General features: G+C 53.9%; 6 protein-coding genes across 6 annotated transcripts; 2 read left to right on the top strand and 4 right to left on the bottom strand.

The window, feature by feature from the left end:
- Positions 1-4375: 4375 nt before the first annotated feature.
- Positions 4376-5456, bottom strand: BDP81DRAFT_464686 (P-loop containing nucleoside triphosphate hydrolase protein; the record flags this gene model as incomplete). Its single annotated transcript, XM_060594178.1, has 3 exons — positions 4376-4947; positions 4999-5111; positions 5149-5456. The coding sequence occupies 3 exons, from the start codon at positions 5454-5456 to the stop codon at positions 4376-4378; spliced, it is 993 nt and encodes a 330-aa protein (XP_060440564.1).
- Positions 5457-5630: 174 nt separating this feature from the next.
- On the top strand, positions 5631-6264 carry BDP81DRAFT_437835 (uncharacterized protein). Its single transcript, XM_060591269.1, has one exon. It carries the CDS (start codon positions 5896-5898, stop codon positions 6229-6231), a length of 336 nt encoding a protein of 111 aa, XP_060440563.1. The 5' UTR covers positions 5631-5895; the 3' UTR covers positions 6232-6264.
- A 902-nt stretch (positions 6265-7166) lies between these two features.
- Positions 7167-7805, bottom strand: BDP81DRAFT_110788 (uncharacterized protein). Its single transcript, XM_060581479.1, has one exon. The coding sequence runs from the start codon at positions 7758-7760 to the stop codon at positions 7398-7400; it is 363 nt and encodes a 120-aa protein (XP_060440562.1). The 5' UTR covers positions 7761-7805; the 3' UTR covers positions 7167-7397.
- Positions 7806-8592: 787 nt separating this feature from the next.
- Positions 8593-9676, bottom strand: BDP81DRAFT_464685 (uncharacterized protein; the record flags this gene model as incomplete). The annotated part of the gene is made up of 3 exons (XM_060594177.1): positions 8593-8626; positions 8791-9464; positions 9656-9676. The coding sequence occupies 3 exons, from the start codon at positions 9674-9676 to the stop codon at positions 8593-8595; spliced, it is 729 nt and encodes a 242-aa protein (XP_060440561.1).
- Positions 9677-9807: 131 nt separating this feature from the next.
- BDP81DRAFT_110783 (uncharacterized protein) lies at positions 9808-10855 on the bottom strand. Its single transcript, XM_060581478.1, has 2 exons — positions 10175-10855; positions 9808-10117 (listed from the first exon to the last, which is right to left on the bottom strand). Exon 1 carries the CDS (start codon positions 10581-10583, stop codon positions 10284-10286), a length of 300 nt encoding a protein of 99 aa, XP_060440560.1. The 5' UTR covers positions 10584-10855; the 3' UTR covers positions 9808-10117; positions 10175-10283.
- A 602-nt stretch (positions 10856-11457) lies between these two features.
- BDP81DRAFT_484346 (uncharacterized protein) lies at positions 11458-15835 on the top strand (the record flags this gene model as incomplete). The annotated part of the gene is made up of 6 exons (XM_060595103.1): positions 11458-11494; positions 11637-12400; positions 12515-12707; positions 12770-13477; positions 13527-15445; positions 15479-15835. The coding sequence occupies 6 exons, from the start codon at positions 11458-11460 to the stop codon at positions 15833-15835; spliced, it is 3978 nt and encodes a 1325-aa protein (XP_060440559.1).
- Between the last annotated feature and the right edge of the window lie 280 nt (positions 15836-16115).

The raw sequence follows: 16115 nt of genomic DNA, 5'->3' as shown, positions 1-16115 counted from the left end.
TGTTCATAGAAACGAACATCGCGGCAGCGGTATACCTTGTGGCTTTGAGGTACGTAGACGTAGAAGAGATGGCCGTGAAGTGAGTCGTATCCAACGAGATATCCCTTGATGGCTCTTGTCTCCATCTTGTTGGCGCGGGCTGGTTGCAATGACCCCTTGCGGTGGAGATAGGCAACGCAGCCGAAAGTGCGGATATGGTGGATATACGGTACGTGATGGGCTTCGTCAAGATTGAGATCTTTCGCGAGCATCTCGTGGGGGCTGAGATGGCCTGGATTGGTTGCTTTGGGCAACAGGTTGGCAATCGTGATGACTGTGGTGACGGCATAGTCCCAGAGATAATCAGGAAGGTTGGCGTCAATCAGCATGGTTCGGGCCGCCTCTGCAAAAGTCCGGCCAGCTCGCTCTGCCTTTCCATTCATGCTTGGGGTGTCAGCAACAGTCAATTTGACTTTAATGCCTCGTTTGGTGTACAGCTCCTGCGAAAGAGCATTGAAAAGCTCGGTGCCGTTGTCTATTTGAAACGCCTTAATCGAAAGGTTGGTCTGGTTTTCGAAGAAGTTGATGAATTCTTCGATACGATCAAGCACTTCGTCAGCACGCTTGCTCTTGAGCAAGTATCGCCACTGGAAGCCTGTACGCGCGTCGATCATGTGAATTAGATAACGTGACTTTGTATAGGACAAGGGTTCGAATTGTACCAAGTCCATGTGAATGAGATGACCGGGCTGGGCCTCTCGAATGGGGGTTTCTCTGCTGATGAGTTGTTGAGATTTGCCTAGGTGGCAAGCCTCGCAGTGAAAGGTGTCAATTTCTTGTTGAGGAAAAGTTATGCCCACACGACGGCAGGCTTCAACGACCCTGCTCTTGCCCGCGTGGCAAAGTCGCTTGTGCATAAGGTCAAATGTGACTTTGTTGTTATTCTTGCTTACCATAGCAAGGTTAAGGGCCGCGTTAATTTTCGGGCCTTCGTAGTTGTTGGTGACGATAACGGCAACATTGTTATGCCAATCGAGTTTGGCGATCGCGACGTTGTTTCCAATGTGGATAGTGTCGTCGCTGACCTTGTAGCCCTGCTGACGGAGTGTGCCTTGACTCAGCAGGTTGACTGGGCAGTCAGGGCAGTACTGTACATCCTCAATTGACCAGTCGACCACCTTGTTGCTGTCATCTGGATCAACGGCAGTGAAGTAAACCGTGCCGTAACCAGCTGGCGATGCGTACTGACCGTTGGCGACTTCCATGGGTGGCAGTATTGCCTCGGTGAAGGAGGTGAACCAACTGAGGTTGTTGAAAGTGGTTCGCGAGCACCCGGAATCCAGGATAATGTCGTCACGGTTAATTCTGCCCGTTGCCATCGAAGTTGAGCACGGCAAGACTGTATGTCCCATTGTGTTCTGGTGGAGAACGTTCGGCGTAGCCTTGACCGCGACTGCCTTACCCTCCCGGCATTCGGAGGTACAAGTATGAGCAGCAGCTTTCTTGAGCAGGTTCTCACGGTACTTATGGTTGGACGGGATGAGGTCGGGATGGGCGACCCAGCAAGAGGTAGTCGCATGTTTCTTGCCGCAGTGTTGGCAGTCAGGACCATTGTAGTTGTTGTTAGGTCGCTGATTGTTGTTTGAGGTGTTACCGGAGGCCTTGTTGTTGCCGTTGCTGTTGTTTCCAACGGCGACGTAGCCCTTCGCGGCATTGAGTGAAGCAGTCCTTTCGGCATTGGCCTTGAATGTGAGATCGCGTGTGAGATCTTCAAGGGTCTTGGTGTTGTCCTCGACGTACTTGTCGTAAAGTGCTGGATATTCTTGTTGGCATCCGTTGAGTAGGATGAACATGGCTTTCTTGTGCCAAGAGGGGACCAGCTCATCGATACGACGAATGAGATACTGGCCGCGCTGGAGATACTTATGGGTATCTGAGAAGTCCTTGCGCTTGAGGTTGCAGAGCTCTCGAACGAGCTCGGCGACGGCATCCTCTGAAATCTTGGGGATGATGGTCTTCAATTTGTTCATGAGAAGGAAGGGGTTGCGGTCAGCCGTCTTGATGTCGTATCCATCAGCGAGGAGACGATCGAGGACTTTGCTGATTGATGCGATGATGATGCCGTACGTTTCAATGCGCTGGCTCTTCCAAGTAGTGAAGGCCACAGCCTGCGCTGGAGTGATAGGATCATCGCGATGGGGTTGAGAGACGTCTTCATCGACGTACTTCTCGTAATCGAGAGTCTCAAGGGTGAGATGCAGTACTGCGTACCATTGGTCCCAATTTTCTTCTCCCTTGAGGTCGGGCACCTCCCAGCGGGCGCGGTTGCCAGCCATGATGACGATGGAGGTGAAAGATTCGTGATAGTGTGTGTATAGGTGTAGACGGCCTGTACGGTCGCGTCTGTTATTGTTTTTTTTGAGGAATCTGTACCTCTGCCGTTGCCAGTCGCGACGCCGCGATCTCTGGTCGACAGATTAGTAACTGCTCAATTGAACGGGCTCTACGCAGAGCTGGGCGATCAATTCATATGGGGTAAAAAGAAAAAGAGTCAACGCTGGGCTCTCATAACCTGTGGAGGCAATACTACTGTATTGGATCTGATGATGATGATGATAGGAAAAGCTGAGCGCTGGCTGGGCTGGATATCTGGGCAAGGTGTAGGTGGGGCAGCTCCGAGATGTGAAGGAGCTGCCTCACGTGACCCACCTGCACCTGCCACATATACGCTATTATTATCTGCCCGATTACGTCGGGGACGAACCGGGCTACTTTACGCGAGTTGTCCCGGATCGCCTTTATCTTATCTCGGTCCGTTACGATTATTACCTGCCCGTCGAGTACGAAGATGTTGCGGATGAGCTGCTACGAGTCGCAGTGCCGCAGCGTCGCTACCTCGGGCCCTCGGCCGGGTAGCCCGCCCCATGCGTGGACGAGCACCATCAGCACCTCCCGGAACATCTTCAGCCGTCGCAGCCACTGCCGAACCCCCTCTCGCTTGACCTGTTGCTTTCTCGGGTCCTATATCGACGCCCCGAGCTACCTCATCACCACCGCCGGTCCGGGCTCTAGCTAGTCGTTCTCCGCCTTCGTTGCGAATGACTGGCCAGCCCCGAGCCGCACCATACTATCGACGAGCCGTCCTAGCTTGATGCGCGTCTTGATCAGCTCCCAGTCCCCCCCGCATAGTGCACCGAGCAGCTTCCGTGCGTCGACGACCTGGTCCCGGAGCGCCCGCGTGAAGTCCCGGACGACGATGCGCTCGCCGTTATGGAATAGCGACTCGCCGTTATCCGCCCAACGTACCGATGGCTGCCCGCCCATCCGCATCCGCTAGCCTTTCCCGAGCGCTATCTATCCGATGATGGTGCTGGCGACTATGTACGCGCCCATACATATCCAAGCGGCATGTTGGTCCCGGAACGCAAGTACTGCCGGAACCCCGACCTCGTCCTGGTCCCGTGGCTGGTCCTCGAACGCCGCCTCCAAGAAGAAGAGCCGGCACCACCATAAGATGGCTGCTAGCATGCCCGTATACAAGTGCGGCTCGGTATACCCGAGCGGACGAGATCGGATCCCTAGCGCTGCACAAAAGCATAGCAGCGAGCTTGCGTATACGTGCCCGCCGACCCGGGTCTTGATCGAGAATTCGCCCTCCCAGCCACACATAAAACGCATCCCAACCCTTTCTTCCATCTTCTATAATCTGCACCCCTTTAGCAGCCATCTACTCCTCGAATACACCGCTCCATACCACCTCTAAAAGTCTTACTATACTGGCCGTAAATACTTCTATTAATATACTTCCTAATTGGTACGCTTATCCCTCTACCTAGTGAAACCGCCCGCCGTCCTCTACCTCGCCTTCCCACCGCTTATAAAACTCCTACAGTAACCCGTAATAGTAGCCGGAGAATAGCTCGAAACGCCTCCTACCGAATATCTCCCGCTCGGTAATCCTTATACCTTACTATACCCGTATCCACTCCATCTCTGCCCTCCTCGGGTATCTAATAAACATATACCTCTCGTCGTCCCTTACCCCAAAATATAATACGTACCTCTTACGTCGCCCGTAAAGCTGCGCGAGAAATGCTTCTATTTCGCTAGCCTTGCCTATCTTCTCTACCCTAACTCTCTATTAGTCTAGCTTTACATACTTATCTAGCATATAGAACGCTGCCCGGCCTCCTTTACTATCTTCTGCTATACTATCCTCGCTATTATAGCCGAGAACGAACCTTAATCTTAACCCTAGATCGCCCCCGCGGTAGACGTCGTATACTTCTTCGTCCTCTTTATAGCTAGAACGGTTACTTCTCCCGTTTATTATTCGGTCAAGAACGACCTGTCTATATTCGTCGCCGGCGAGATATTTTTTTATTACCGCCTCCTATTATGATCCGCTATTATTGTCGCTGCGGCGTACTACGACTAATATGCTCGGCTGCCCGTCGTGCCCTGCTCGCCCGCTCTCCTGCACGAATCGGCGGAGTCCCGTTAGTATGTCGGCGTGGATCACGAGCCGCACGTCCGGGATATCGATGCCTAGTCCTAATGCGTTCGTCGCTATTACGACGCCCTCGGCCCCGTTGCTTCGACGCCACGCCTCGAGCCGAGCCGCCTTGCCCTCTGTCGAGTCGACGTCGCTGAAGAACGTGGCGTACCCCAGTACTGATCCTAAACGCTCTACCTGCTCGATTAACGTGGCGTATACCACCGCCTTGCCTCGCCCGCCGCTGGCCAGAAGCTCACGTACCCACTGGACTGCTACCCGGCATACCTCGGCCTCAACCGTGTCAAGTGTCTTGAGCGCCGCGTCATCTTCGTCTTGTTCTGCGCCACCGTCGTCCTCGTCACTGATCCTGTCGCTTGCTATGACGACGGAATATCCTATGTTCTTGCGCGTCGTCGCTGTTCGGAACATGCTTATACGACTTGCCTCTAGTCGCATTGCGTGGAAGAATGCTGCTTCGTCCCTTAGCGCGAGCGTCGCCGTTAAGTATATCGTTTATATACCGAACTCGCGAATCGCCTCCCCGAGCTTATTAAGCCGTGGCCGGAAGCTCCGTGAACCCTTTAGTACGATATAGTATTCGTTTATAACGACGCGGTCTAACGCCTGCCTACGCCTGCCTCCCTTCTAGCCGTACGATGAAGTCTCTAAACCCCTTTATAATGGCTAACTCGACCGTGACGAAGATGATGGACGCCGCCTGGTTGTTCTTCCGGCTCTGCCATACGTGCGATGTGATCCCCGCCTTGACGCATCGCCTGTGCAGATCCGTCCGCAGCGCTACCAGCGGCGTCACAACCACCGTCACCCCGTCCGGCGAGCAGAACGCCGGCAACATGAACGAGACGCTCTTGCCGCCGCCCGTCCCCATCACCTGTACGATCGGCGTGTACCCGCTGGCGATGGCGAGCACCGCTTCTCTCTGGTTTCCGCAGAACCCCGCCGAGTCGTCCCCCGTCATCTACCGTAGCTAGCCTTCTAAATCTATCCTCCTTAGCTTCTCGAACCGTCGGAGCCTCGCCTCGAGCCGTAGCCCTTTATACGCCTCTGTCTTTTTCCTCTTATATCCCGCGGAGTCCTATTTCGACTCCGAATCCTCGGCGCCGAACCTTAGAAACCTATATTACTAATAGCTAACTCTACGGAACTATTATTACCTCGCCGTAAGACCGCTACCAAACTACATAAGCTCTCGTATATAGATCATGCCCGCTAGCCGCGTATTATGTCCTACTTATAAGTCCTACGGGCTATCCTTAACCTCGTTTATTCCCTCGTCCGACCCCAAGCCTTTATCGTCTCTACCCGGCCGGCTAAACGACTCGTTTAAATAGCGGTTAGTAATACCGATAGCTATATGCCGCTATATATTTATGTTAACCTAGCATCCTAGTAGCCTTATGCTAGTGCGCTATATAATCCGCCGCGCCTTATCTATCGTCCACGTTTGCTCATCTTTCTACGTCCAGTCGCCTACGCATATGCTCTCATCCCCTACCTCGTCTATATTTGTACTACGATTGTTACTATCCCTAACGTTTATATTATCCCTCCGTTCTTCCAACACTGCTACCGTCCTGCTTTCTTCCGGGTCCATCTACCGAATAATGTCGTCTGCCCATAAGAACGCACTATATCCGCTGGCCTCGTACATGATGCCCTGCACCTCCTGCCAGAATGGCAAGATGAGCCACAGATACCATATGATGAGCTCGCCGACCTCCCTCGGCAGATAGCGGTGGATCACCTTCGCCTGGCCTGTCGTCCGGTACCCTTTATGGTACGCCGTGACGAAGCATAACATCTTGTTATGTACTAGTATGTTACGGACGCCCCCGTTGACCGTATTGACCGTCCGTAGACCTGCAAGCTCGCTCGCCCGCGCCGGCTACCCGCCAAGCATATACAGAAGTATCCACAGTCGCTCGCGGAGTCGTTCAAATGTCCTCTCGAACTCCTGCACAGCTGACGGCTGGAACGGTCGGTCTGTTGACCTACAACCGTTACTTGTGCTGCTCAGTCCCCAGCGCTCTTCGCACTGCGCCTCCCCCGCTTCGCACCATAACCGGTCCGTCCTTCCGTCCATCACCCGGTCGAGCACTACCCGCCGGCACTCGCTCGTTCGTATGAACTCGTCTGCTGGCCCGCTGTCTTGTCTACCGCTGCCGCCTCGCCCTGGTCCTGCCGCTGCTGCTGCCGCCGCCCGGCAGACTACGACCGACCTACTTAGCCCTCCGTCCCGCCCTGCTCGACCGCTCTCTTATATAAAACGTGGAAGCTACCGCGGTATATCCGCGTGCACCACTAGCCGTACGTCCGGTATATCGATGCCGAGCCCCAGCGCGTTCGTTGCGACTACTAGCCTACCCTTAGCCCCGCTACCCCGTCGCTATGCCGCTAGTCGATCCGCCTTGCCCTGGCTCGTATCGATGTCGCTATAGAACCCCGGATATCCTAGCGCCGCGCTTAACCGCTCTACCCTCTCTATTGATATGGCGTAGATAATTACCTTACCCGGCTGCCCGTTAGCGAGCCACCCTTCCGCGGCGCGGCAACACGCTTCGTTAATACTATCAAACTCCCTGCTCCCCTTCCCGCCCTGGCCGCGTCTGCCGGTGCGTTGAGACGAGCTCCGCCCGCCGTACCTATCTACCCTTACGACGCTATATTTAATATTCCTCCTATTTATCGGGGCCCGGAATAGTTACGTCCGGTTACGATCTATCCCTATAAGCCCGAAGAATGCCTTCTCGTCGCCCGGCGCTAACGTAGCTATTAAGTATATAATCTATACCCTAAACTCTCGTATCGCCGCGCTAACCTCGCACAGCTTCGGCCGGAATAACCGGGTCCCCTCTAGTACAACGTGGCACTCATTAACCACGACGCGGTCGAGCGCTTATCATGACGTAAGCCGTGCTATGAAGTCCTGGAAGCCTTTACTAACGGCGGACTCGGGCATAACGAAGATAATGGATGCGGCCTGGTTGTTCTTATGGCTAAGCCATATATAGGACGCGATCCCCAATTTAGTACACCGCGCCTCTAAGTCGGTCCGAAGCACGGTAAGTAGTATAATAACTACCGTTACGCCGTCCAGTGAGCAGAACGCTGGTAGCATAAACGATAAACTCTTACCGCTGCCCGTGCCCATTACCTGGATGATCGGGCTATGCCCGTTGACGATAGCCCCGACTACCTTCGCCTGGTTCCCGCGGAACGTCGCTGCGTCGTCCCCCGTCATCTGCCGTAGCCGGCCGGCCATGTCCGCCTGCTGTAGCCGTGCGAACCGCCGTAGCCGGGCCTCGAGACGGACGCCGTCGTAGAGCTCTACCTTTCGCTTCGAGCCGCTACGGTAACCGTCGCTCGCCCGGTCCTCGTCCCCAAACCCCAAGAACCGATGCCACTACGAGCTGACCTTACGAAACTGCTGCTGCTTAGCCGCTACCCCGCTACCGAACTAGACTAATAGCCGCCCATAGATCATACCGGCGATCCGCGTCCCGTGCCCGGCTTATAGATCCTACGGGCTATTACCGAGCTCGTCTTCGTCCTCGCCGTCTCCCTTCTTCCCTGGATCCCACCGCCCGAACGCCTCGTATAAGAATCGGTTGGCGATAGCGATAGCAATATGCCGCCACATGCTCACGTTCAGCTTGTTACCGAGTAGCCGGCTGCTGTACCGTTGTATAATTCGCCTGGCCCGGTCCGTCGTCCACGTCCGATCCTCTGTCCAAGCCCACGCCGCCCTACCCTCGTCCCCGTCCTCGGCAGTATCGCCCGCGTTATCGACATCTACGCTGGTTACCGTCGCCGCTCCTCCGCCGCTCCTCTTCTGTATAACCTCGTCGGCCTATAAGAAAGCGTTATAGTGGTGGGCCTGCTTCGTGATGCCTTCTGCTTCCTACTAGAACGGAAGTACGAGCTATAAGTACTACACAAGTAGCTCGCCGGCCTCTCTCGGTAAATACCGGTGGATAATCTTAGTCTGCCCGCTGCTCCGGTACCCTTTATGGTACGCCGTTACGAAATATATTATACCGTCGTGTATAAAGATGTTCCGTACCCCGCTGTTTACCGTATTAGCTACCCGTAAGCTACCCATCTCCGTCGCCCGTCCCGGCTGGCCCCCTAGCATATGCATTAGCAACCATAGCCGCTCGCGGAACTGCTCGAACGTATGCCCGTACTCGCGCACTACCTCCTCCCTGAACGCCCTGCTGCCCGACGTCGGTCCCTCTATACCCCACTGACGCCGCCGCGGTTGGGACCCCACGATACGCCGGAACACCCACCCGTCCCCTTCCCTCAGCCACGCGTTGCGGTCGTCGTATAGAAACGAGTAACCCTCTCGGGTCTCGCTATGGTCGTCCTCGATCGACGGCCAGTGAATACGCGGCAGCGCTTCGTCTAGACAGCTCCTCGCCTGGCTGCTGTCCGACACTGCGTCGCCCTGCTCGTCCCCGCCTGTGACCATCGTGAGCTGCGCTAATAGCAGCCTGGCCTCGTCGACGACGCCGTGGAGCATGTCCGATAACTGGTCCATGGTAAACCGTACGCGCCGATACGATATGCGGTCGCCTACCCAGTCGATTACGCCGTCTGCCGGCGTGTTATACTGTATGTGCATGCCATACGTCCGCGTCTCGAGAATCCAATCCATCGGTGTTGGCTCGGCTTGGGGGGCCCCGGGCGTACGCGTCATGAACCTCTGTACCATGCGACGGACGTAGACAAAGAGACTCTCTATGCCATCATCGGCCGCCCCCTCGTCCGTCGTAGCGGCCTGACGAGCGACATCGTATTGCCTCTGCGTATATGCCTTATAAACGACTAACATACGTGCTACTTTAATGATCGCCGAATACTTTATTATATAGTCGGTAATATCCATCCAGCCACCATCGGCCCGGATGCCTATTACAGCGAGCGCGCTCACTATCGCGTTCTCGTACTGCCCTCTCTTAAGCTAGTGGTCCAGCATACTAACGAGCATCTCGAGTGCTGCCGGCCGGAGCGTATCCGACGTAGTATCGGAGTCCCCTTCCACCACGGCCTTAGCCAATTATTCGAACTCGTCCCACGCGTCGTACTACCTCTCGGTAAGCCGGTACGGCGGTCTCCCGTCGTCCGGTAGCTCCTGCGTCCGGAACCACACACAAAACAAGACCCTCCAGACATCTTTATACCGTACCCAAGTATCCTCCTCAATACGGTTATTAAACGGCCTCGTGGGCTTAATATATACTTCCTTCCGCTGGACCTCGAATAGTACAGCGTGCCCGACCTTATTGGGCGTGGATATGGCCCTGGCGTACTCCAAGACCTCGTTGACCGAAGTCCATATCACATGGAGCACGTCCTCCACGGCCTCCTGGATTGGGCCGGTGGTTTCGTAGAGCTGGCTGATGCGTAGTCCACTCAGATGCTCTGCCCATCCCACCCGCTAGAGCCACGGGTTCGGCTCGAGCTTGTCGTTGGTAGCACGGATGAGATCGTCATGGCTCGCCTTAACCTGCTCGGCTTGGTTCTACCGTAATTAACGGAGTAGCTCGGTGGCCTACCGTGACGCTACCTCCTCGGCGACCGCCTCCGGCGCTTAGTCTAGCGGTTGGCCACGCCCTACCTCAAACCATTAGCTCCCAGCCCATAACGGGAAGAACCGCTAGCATAGTATACCGGACGTCCACGGTATACTACGTTCCTAACAAGATCTCGCCCTTACGTTACCGCCCTTCTTCCAGTCGTTTACCCACCCGTGATATCTTCGGCAGTGATCCTGGATCCTTTAAGTTTGGCGACAAACATAGGAGCATCGGTGACATCGGATACCGTCCGTGCGTGGGTCGGCAAGATGGTCGATGGGGGCTGTTGATGGGTCGGGATACTGCAGCTGCGCAAGACTGGCCTGGTTCGTACGTATGCCCATTATACTAGAGATGGCCTTGACGATGCTACTACGGGTCGACGGTGGGATATGGCGGTGGCGTGTCCGTAGGTGGGTGGCTAACTCGTCACTAACCACAGCAAACTGACATGTTTTACAAATAGCGAGTGCATACTCTTCATAAAAGATAAACGGCTCCATTACTAGCGTAATTACGATAGTCTTGGGCCGTGGTAGTTGTGGGCTACTACCGAGATAAGTGGTGTTAGTCTTACATATTGGTGGATTGATGTTGACTGTGGTTGAGTTAAGATGCTGTTGGACGGGCAACTATCTTAACCACAGCATTAAACTGGACATGGGCGCTATCTCCTCATTCGGTAGCTGCAGCGCATTCCTTATCTCGTTTAACTATACTAAACTGCTTACCACAAAGGAAACGCTAGGTAGAAATACTATGATTGGGTGCTGCCTCAGTGAGCATAGCAAGGTTATGTAATGATAGCTCTAGCGTTGATTGGTGCACTGATGCACGAGCCATCTTCACCCCATCAAATCGGCAAATACGAATCTATACAAATAGAGATAAATATTGGGTTATGAATAAAGATAAGATAAGTTCTGAACTCGCCTGATTGCCAGCTTTCGATGCATATCTATATCGTCTATTTTAGCTAAGGAAACCTCTACCAACTCTACCCCTATAATCTCTATCAACTCTACACCCTAGTATTCACGCCCCATAATTATTTTCTATGGCGTTTTCTATGAACTCTACTACAGTTCGTCGTGTCCTAGAGGTTAGGCGCCATGGCTGGCAGGAAGATGTGTGTTGCAGACAGGAGGGTTGACAACAGATCCATAGTTCAGAAACCGACTTAAGGTCAGCTTCTAGAAGATTCGATGCGAATGTAACGCCCTCCGTTGGAGGATTAATTCTGCTGGTCTGGTTCACTTAAACTAAGGCCAAAGTAGAGTAGCGCAATTGAGCATCGGATGAACGTTCTTACGGCTAGGAGTATTTCCGCTGTCCGTTTCTTTGGATGGCTTTCCCATTAAACATTTAATATTACCGATGCTTCAGCCCCTCCAACCGCAGGCCTTTCCACGTCGTAAGGACCATCGCCCAACTTACCCGATAGCTACTGTTTACCGTCACTTCCCGAGAATTGTTGTTGTTTAAGCTCATTACACGCGATGAAGTCTTACAAGTTTTGACGACGACATGATATGATACACCCCGACCCCGACGAGGCCCGACATTCACTTGCATTCGACAACTTGCGATGACGAGCTACCCTCAACCACGCCGTTTCGAGGACTTCCGTATCGCCGTGATATGCGCACTGCCCCGCGAATACGATGCCGTCATCCAGGCTTTCGACGAGATATGGAACGATGATAGAGATGGGCGCGGGTCCGCGCCCAGGCAATACAACAATCACACGCTGGGGTTGATTGGAGTTCATTATGTTGTTTTGGTTCTTCTCCCCAACATGGGAAAAGTCAGCGCAGCCAACGAGGTAGTCCGGCTCCGGTCCATCTATGTTGGGCTGGAGGTAGCCTTCTTGACTGGGATCTGTGGGGGAGTGCCTAGCCCGGGGACCGATCATGAGGTGCTGCTTGGGGACGTGGTGATCGGCAAAAGCATCGTGCAGTATGACCTAGGCCGACAATACCCTGGCAAGTTTCGCAGGAAAGACGGTGTTGAAGACAACCTGAGCCGACTCAACAAAGACGTGCGTTCTTTTCTCACCACCTACGAGACGCAACATGGCCGGAACGACTTACAGCGCCGGATCACCAAAGTCCTTACGCAAGTCCAACAGATGGCCATTAACGCACAAGACCGAATCTACTACGATCGTCCTGCAGCCGAGAAGGACTCACTTTTTAAGCCGGATTATCTTCACAGACACCGAGATCAGCTAGGCTGTGGCTGTAGCGAATCTACTGCGTGTGACGAAGCGATTAAAGCGTCGTGCGACGAGCTTGGATGCGATGTTGCACATCAAGTAGTAAGAACACGACTAGAGTCTACGATGTTCGAGTCGCGAATACATGTTGGGCGCATCGGCTCAGGTGATACGGTGATGAAATCAGGCGAACACCGGGACAGGGTTGCTCAAGAGCATAACATTATCGCCTTTGAGATGGAGGGGGCGGGCGTTTGGGAGGAGATCCCGTGTGTTATTGTTAAGGGGGTATGTGACTACGCCGACAGTCACAAAAACAAGTTATGGCAGGACTTCGCCGCTGCAATGGCGGCCTCAGCGACAAAGGCGCTGATGGAGCGCTACGTTTGCAGGATTCCCAGGACAATCTGTACGTGACCAAATCCTAAGCCCTTAGCTGCTGCTAACGCATGCTGACTGATGTTAATTTAGCCGACCCTACTCCTACCATGTATACGCTTGCCCCTGTTTTGTCAGGCGTTGTAGGGGTGAGTCGCTTTGTTGGTAGAGACGACGAACTTGGATGTCTGTATGAGGCGCTGAAATGGACGGGTGAGCGCCGCACCGCCGTGCTACAGGGTCTAGGTGGCATGGGAAAAACTCAGTTATCGATAGAGTATACGAAGCGGCATCGCAGCGACTACTCGGCCATGCTTTGGCTGAACGCAAGGGACGAGACATCACTGAAGCAAAGCTTACAACAAGCGGCGCAGCGAATCTTGCGGGAACACCCGACTATGGCGTATGTACAAAATGCCATGGTCAATCAGGACCTTGACGAGACGACGGAAGCAGTCAAGCGATGGCTGGGTGAAGCGAGGAACGACCGCTGGCTCGTTGTCTACGATAACTACGACGATGTCAGATTTGACCGCCGCGGCGATGCGGGTCAAAGTGCCCAATCTGTTGCGGAGCAGGGTGGGACTGCATCTGGCAACACAAGCCAACCGGAGGCAGCATATTCAAAGGCGTACGATATCCGTCCGTACTTCCCTGAAACCGACCACGGCGCCATCATCATCACAACCCGATCCTCAACAGTGAAACTCGGGCAGTTGATCCGGCTGAGTAAGCTAGGCGACGTCAATGGCAGCTTGGCTATACTGGAGTCAACATCCAATCGTGCCCATCTGAGCCAGAGTAAGTGTTTCGAGTGAGCAGCGTAGGTGGGGCTGATTCATCGAAATAGATCCTGATGCTTATACGCTTGCGCGGCGACTTGACGGCCTTCCGCTTGCCCTGTCGACGGCTGGAGCGTACCTCAACCAAGTGTCGACGAGCTGCGCTGAGTATCTCCGGCTGTACGACGAATCATGGCTGCGATTACAGAGAGAGAGTCCACAGCTTCTGGATTACGATCAAGCGTTATACTCGACGTGGGGTATCTCATTCAACCTCATTCAGCAGCAAAGCAGAGGTGCAGCTACCCTCCTTCGACTTTGGGCATACTTCGATAACGAGGACCTATGGTACGAACTGCTGCAGGATATGGGTTCAGAGGGGCCGGTTTGGCTACAAGACATAACGAAAGACAACTTAATCTTCAACACAACAATGAGACTTCTTTGCGAACATGGACTAGTAGAGGCGGACCTTACTATAAAAGAGACTAAGGGAGAGTCCCGAGGATACAGTGTGCATGGATGTGTCCATGCGTGGATGATACACGTGCTGAACACGGGAGTCGACGAGGAGATGGCTTGGACAGCATTGAGGTGTGTAGCATCACATGTCCCAAGCAAGGAGCAGCAAGAGTATTGGATAGTACAAAGACGACTTTTACAACATTCAGACCGATGCATCACAAAGATAGCGACAGATGCGGCGGAGGAAAAAGATGCATGGATGTTTCACGAACTAGGCAACCTTTACTCGAACCAGGGCCGACTCAAAGAGGCCGAGGCCATGTACGAGCGGGCTCTTCAAGGCAAGGAGAAGGCACTAGGGCCAGACCACACGTCAACACTGTCGACGGTCCACAATCTAGGCATCCTCTACAAGAACCAGGGCCGACTCAAAGAGGCCGAGGCCATGTACGAGCGGGCTCTTCAAGGCAAGGAGAAGGCACTAGGGCCAGACCACACGTCAACACTGTCGACGGTCCACAATCTAGGCAACCTCTACAAGAACCAGGGCCGACTCAAAGAGGCCGAGGCCATGTACGAGCGGGCTCTTCAAGGCAAGGAGAAGGCACTAGGGCCAGACCACACGTCAACACTCGACTCAGTCGAATGTCTAGGCATCCTCTACAAGAACCAGGGCCGACTCAAAGAGGCCGAGGCCATGTACGAGCGGGCTCTTCAAGGCAAGGAGAAGGCACTAGGGCCAGACCACACGTCAACACTGTCGACGGTCCACAATCTAGGCAACCTCTACAAGAACCAGGGCCGACTCAAAGAGGCCGAGGCCATGTACGAGCGGGCTCTTCAAGGCAAGGAGAAGGCACTAGGGCCAGACCACACGTCAACACTCGACTCAGTCGAATGTCTAGGCATCCTCTACAAGAACCAGGGCCGACTCAAAGAGGCCGAGGCCATGTACGAGCGGGCTCTTCAAGGCAAGGAGAAGGCACTAGGGCCAGACCACACGTCAACACTGTCGACGGTCCACAATCTAGGCAACCTCTACAAGAACCAGGGCCGACTCAAAGAGGCCGAGGCCATGTACGAGCGGGCTCTTCAAGGCAAGGAGAAGGCACTAGGGCCAGACCACACGTCAACACTCGACTCAGTCGAATGTCTAGGCATCCTCTACAAGAACCAGGGCCGACTCAAAGAGGCCGAGGCCATGTACGAGCGGGCTCTTCAAGGCAAGGAGAAGGCACTAGGGCCAGACCACACGTCAACACTGTCGACGGTCCACAATCTAGGCAACCTCTACAAGAACCAGGGCCGACTCAAAGAGGCCGAGGCCATGTACGAGCGGGCTCTTCAAGGCAAGGAGAAGGCATGGGGAACAGACCACACGTCAACACTCGAGACGGTCCACAATCTAGGCAACCTCTACTCGGACCAGGGCCGACTCAAAGAGGCCGAGGCCATGTACGAGCGGGCTCTTCAAGGCAAGGAGAAGGCACTAGGGCCAGACCACACGTCAACACTGTCGACGGTCCACAATCTAGGCAAACTCTACAAGAACCAGGGCCGACTCAAAGAGGCCGAGGCCATGTACGAGCGGGCTCTTCAAGGCTACGAGAAGGCACTTGGAGCAGACGCCATAAAGACCTATATTCCTGCCTTGAACGCACTTCAAAATCTCGGCTCTTTGTTTGAGATGCTTGGCGAGAATAGCAAAGCTATCTCATACTACTCAAAAGCACAGAACGGCTTCTTATCCGTACTAGGGTCACAGAACGAACGGTGTACATATTTGTCTGAGAAAATAGGCTCATTGCAGCTTGTTATACAAGAGATGGATGTTTCGCTTCGCGTACAGAAGCCAGGACGAGGGCTGAAAGCCAAATGGAAGACATTGAAGGGACATCTGAAGAGGCGCTAGACACGCTTAAGACTATCTTACATACTACTTACAGTAGAGCCATAATAATCATTACTGAGCCAATAAACGCCCTTCCCCCAGACCAGCATCTATTAATCGTAATCCGGTGCAGTACGTGCATTACAGCGGGACCTCTGCACAAGTGGATTTTCTGCGAATAGAAGCCAAACAGAACTGCAAGTGGGGTCAGCCTATTTGGACTGTTGGATGTACTTCAAATGATATGATAACAAATCGTACTGTATAAGCGCTAAGAACTTTGGATGTCCGTGCGGAAAGA

This window comes from Colletotrichum phormii, assembly GCF_030913505.1.
Source record: "Colletotrichum phormii strain CBS 102054 chromosome Unknown BDP81scaffold_24, whole genome shotgun sequence".
Classification (NCBI taxonomy): domain Eukaryota; kingdom Fungi; phylum Ascomycota; class Sordariomycetes; order Glomerellales; family Glomerellaceae; genus Colletotrichum; species Colletotrichum phormii.
Note: the sequence above shows the minus strand (reverse complement) of the source record. Positions and strands in the feature narration are given on the sequence as shown.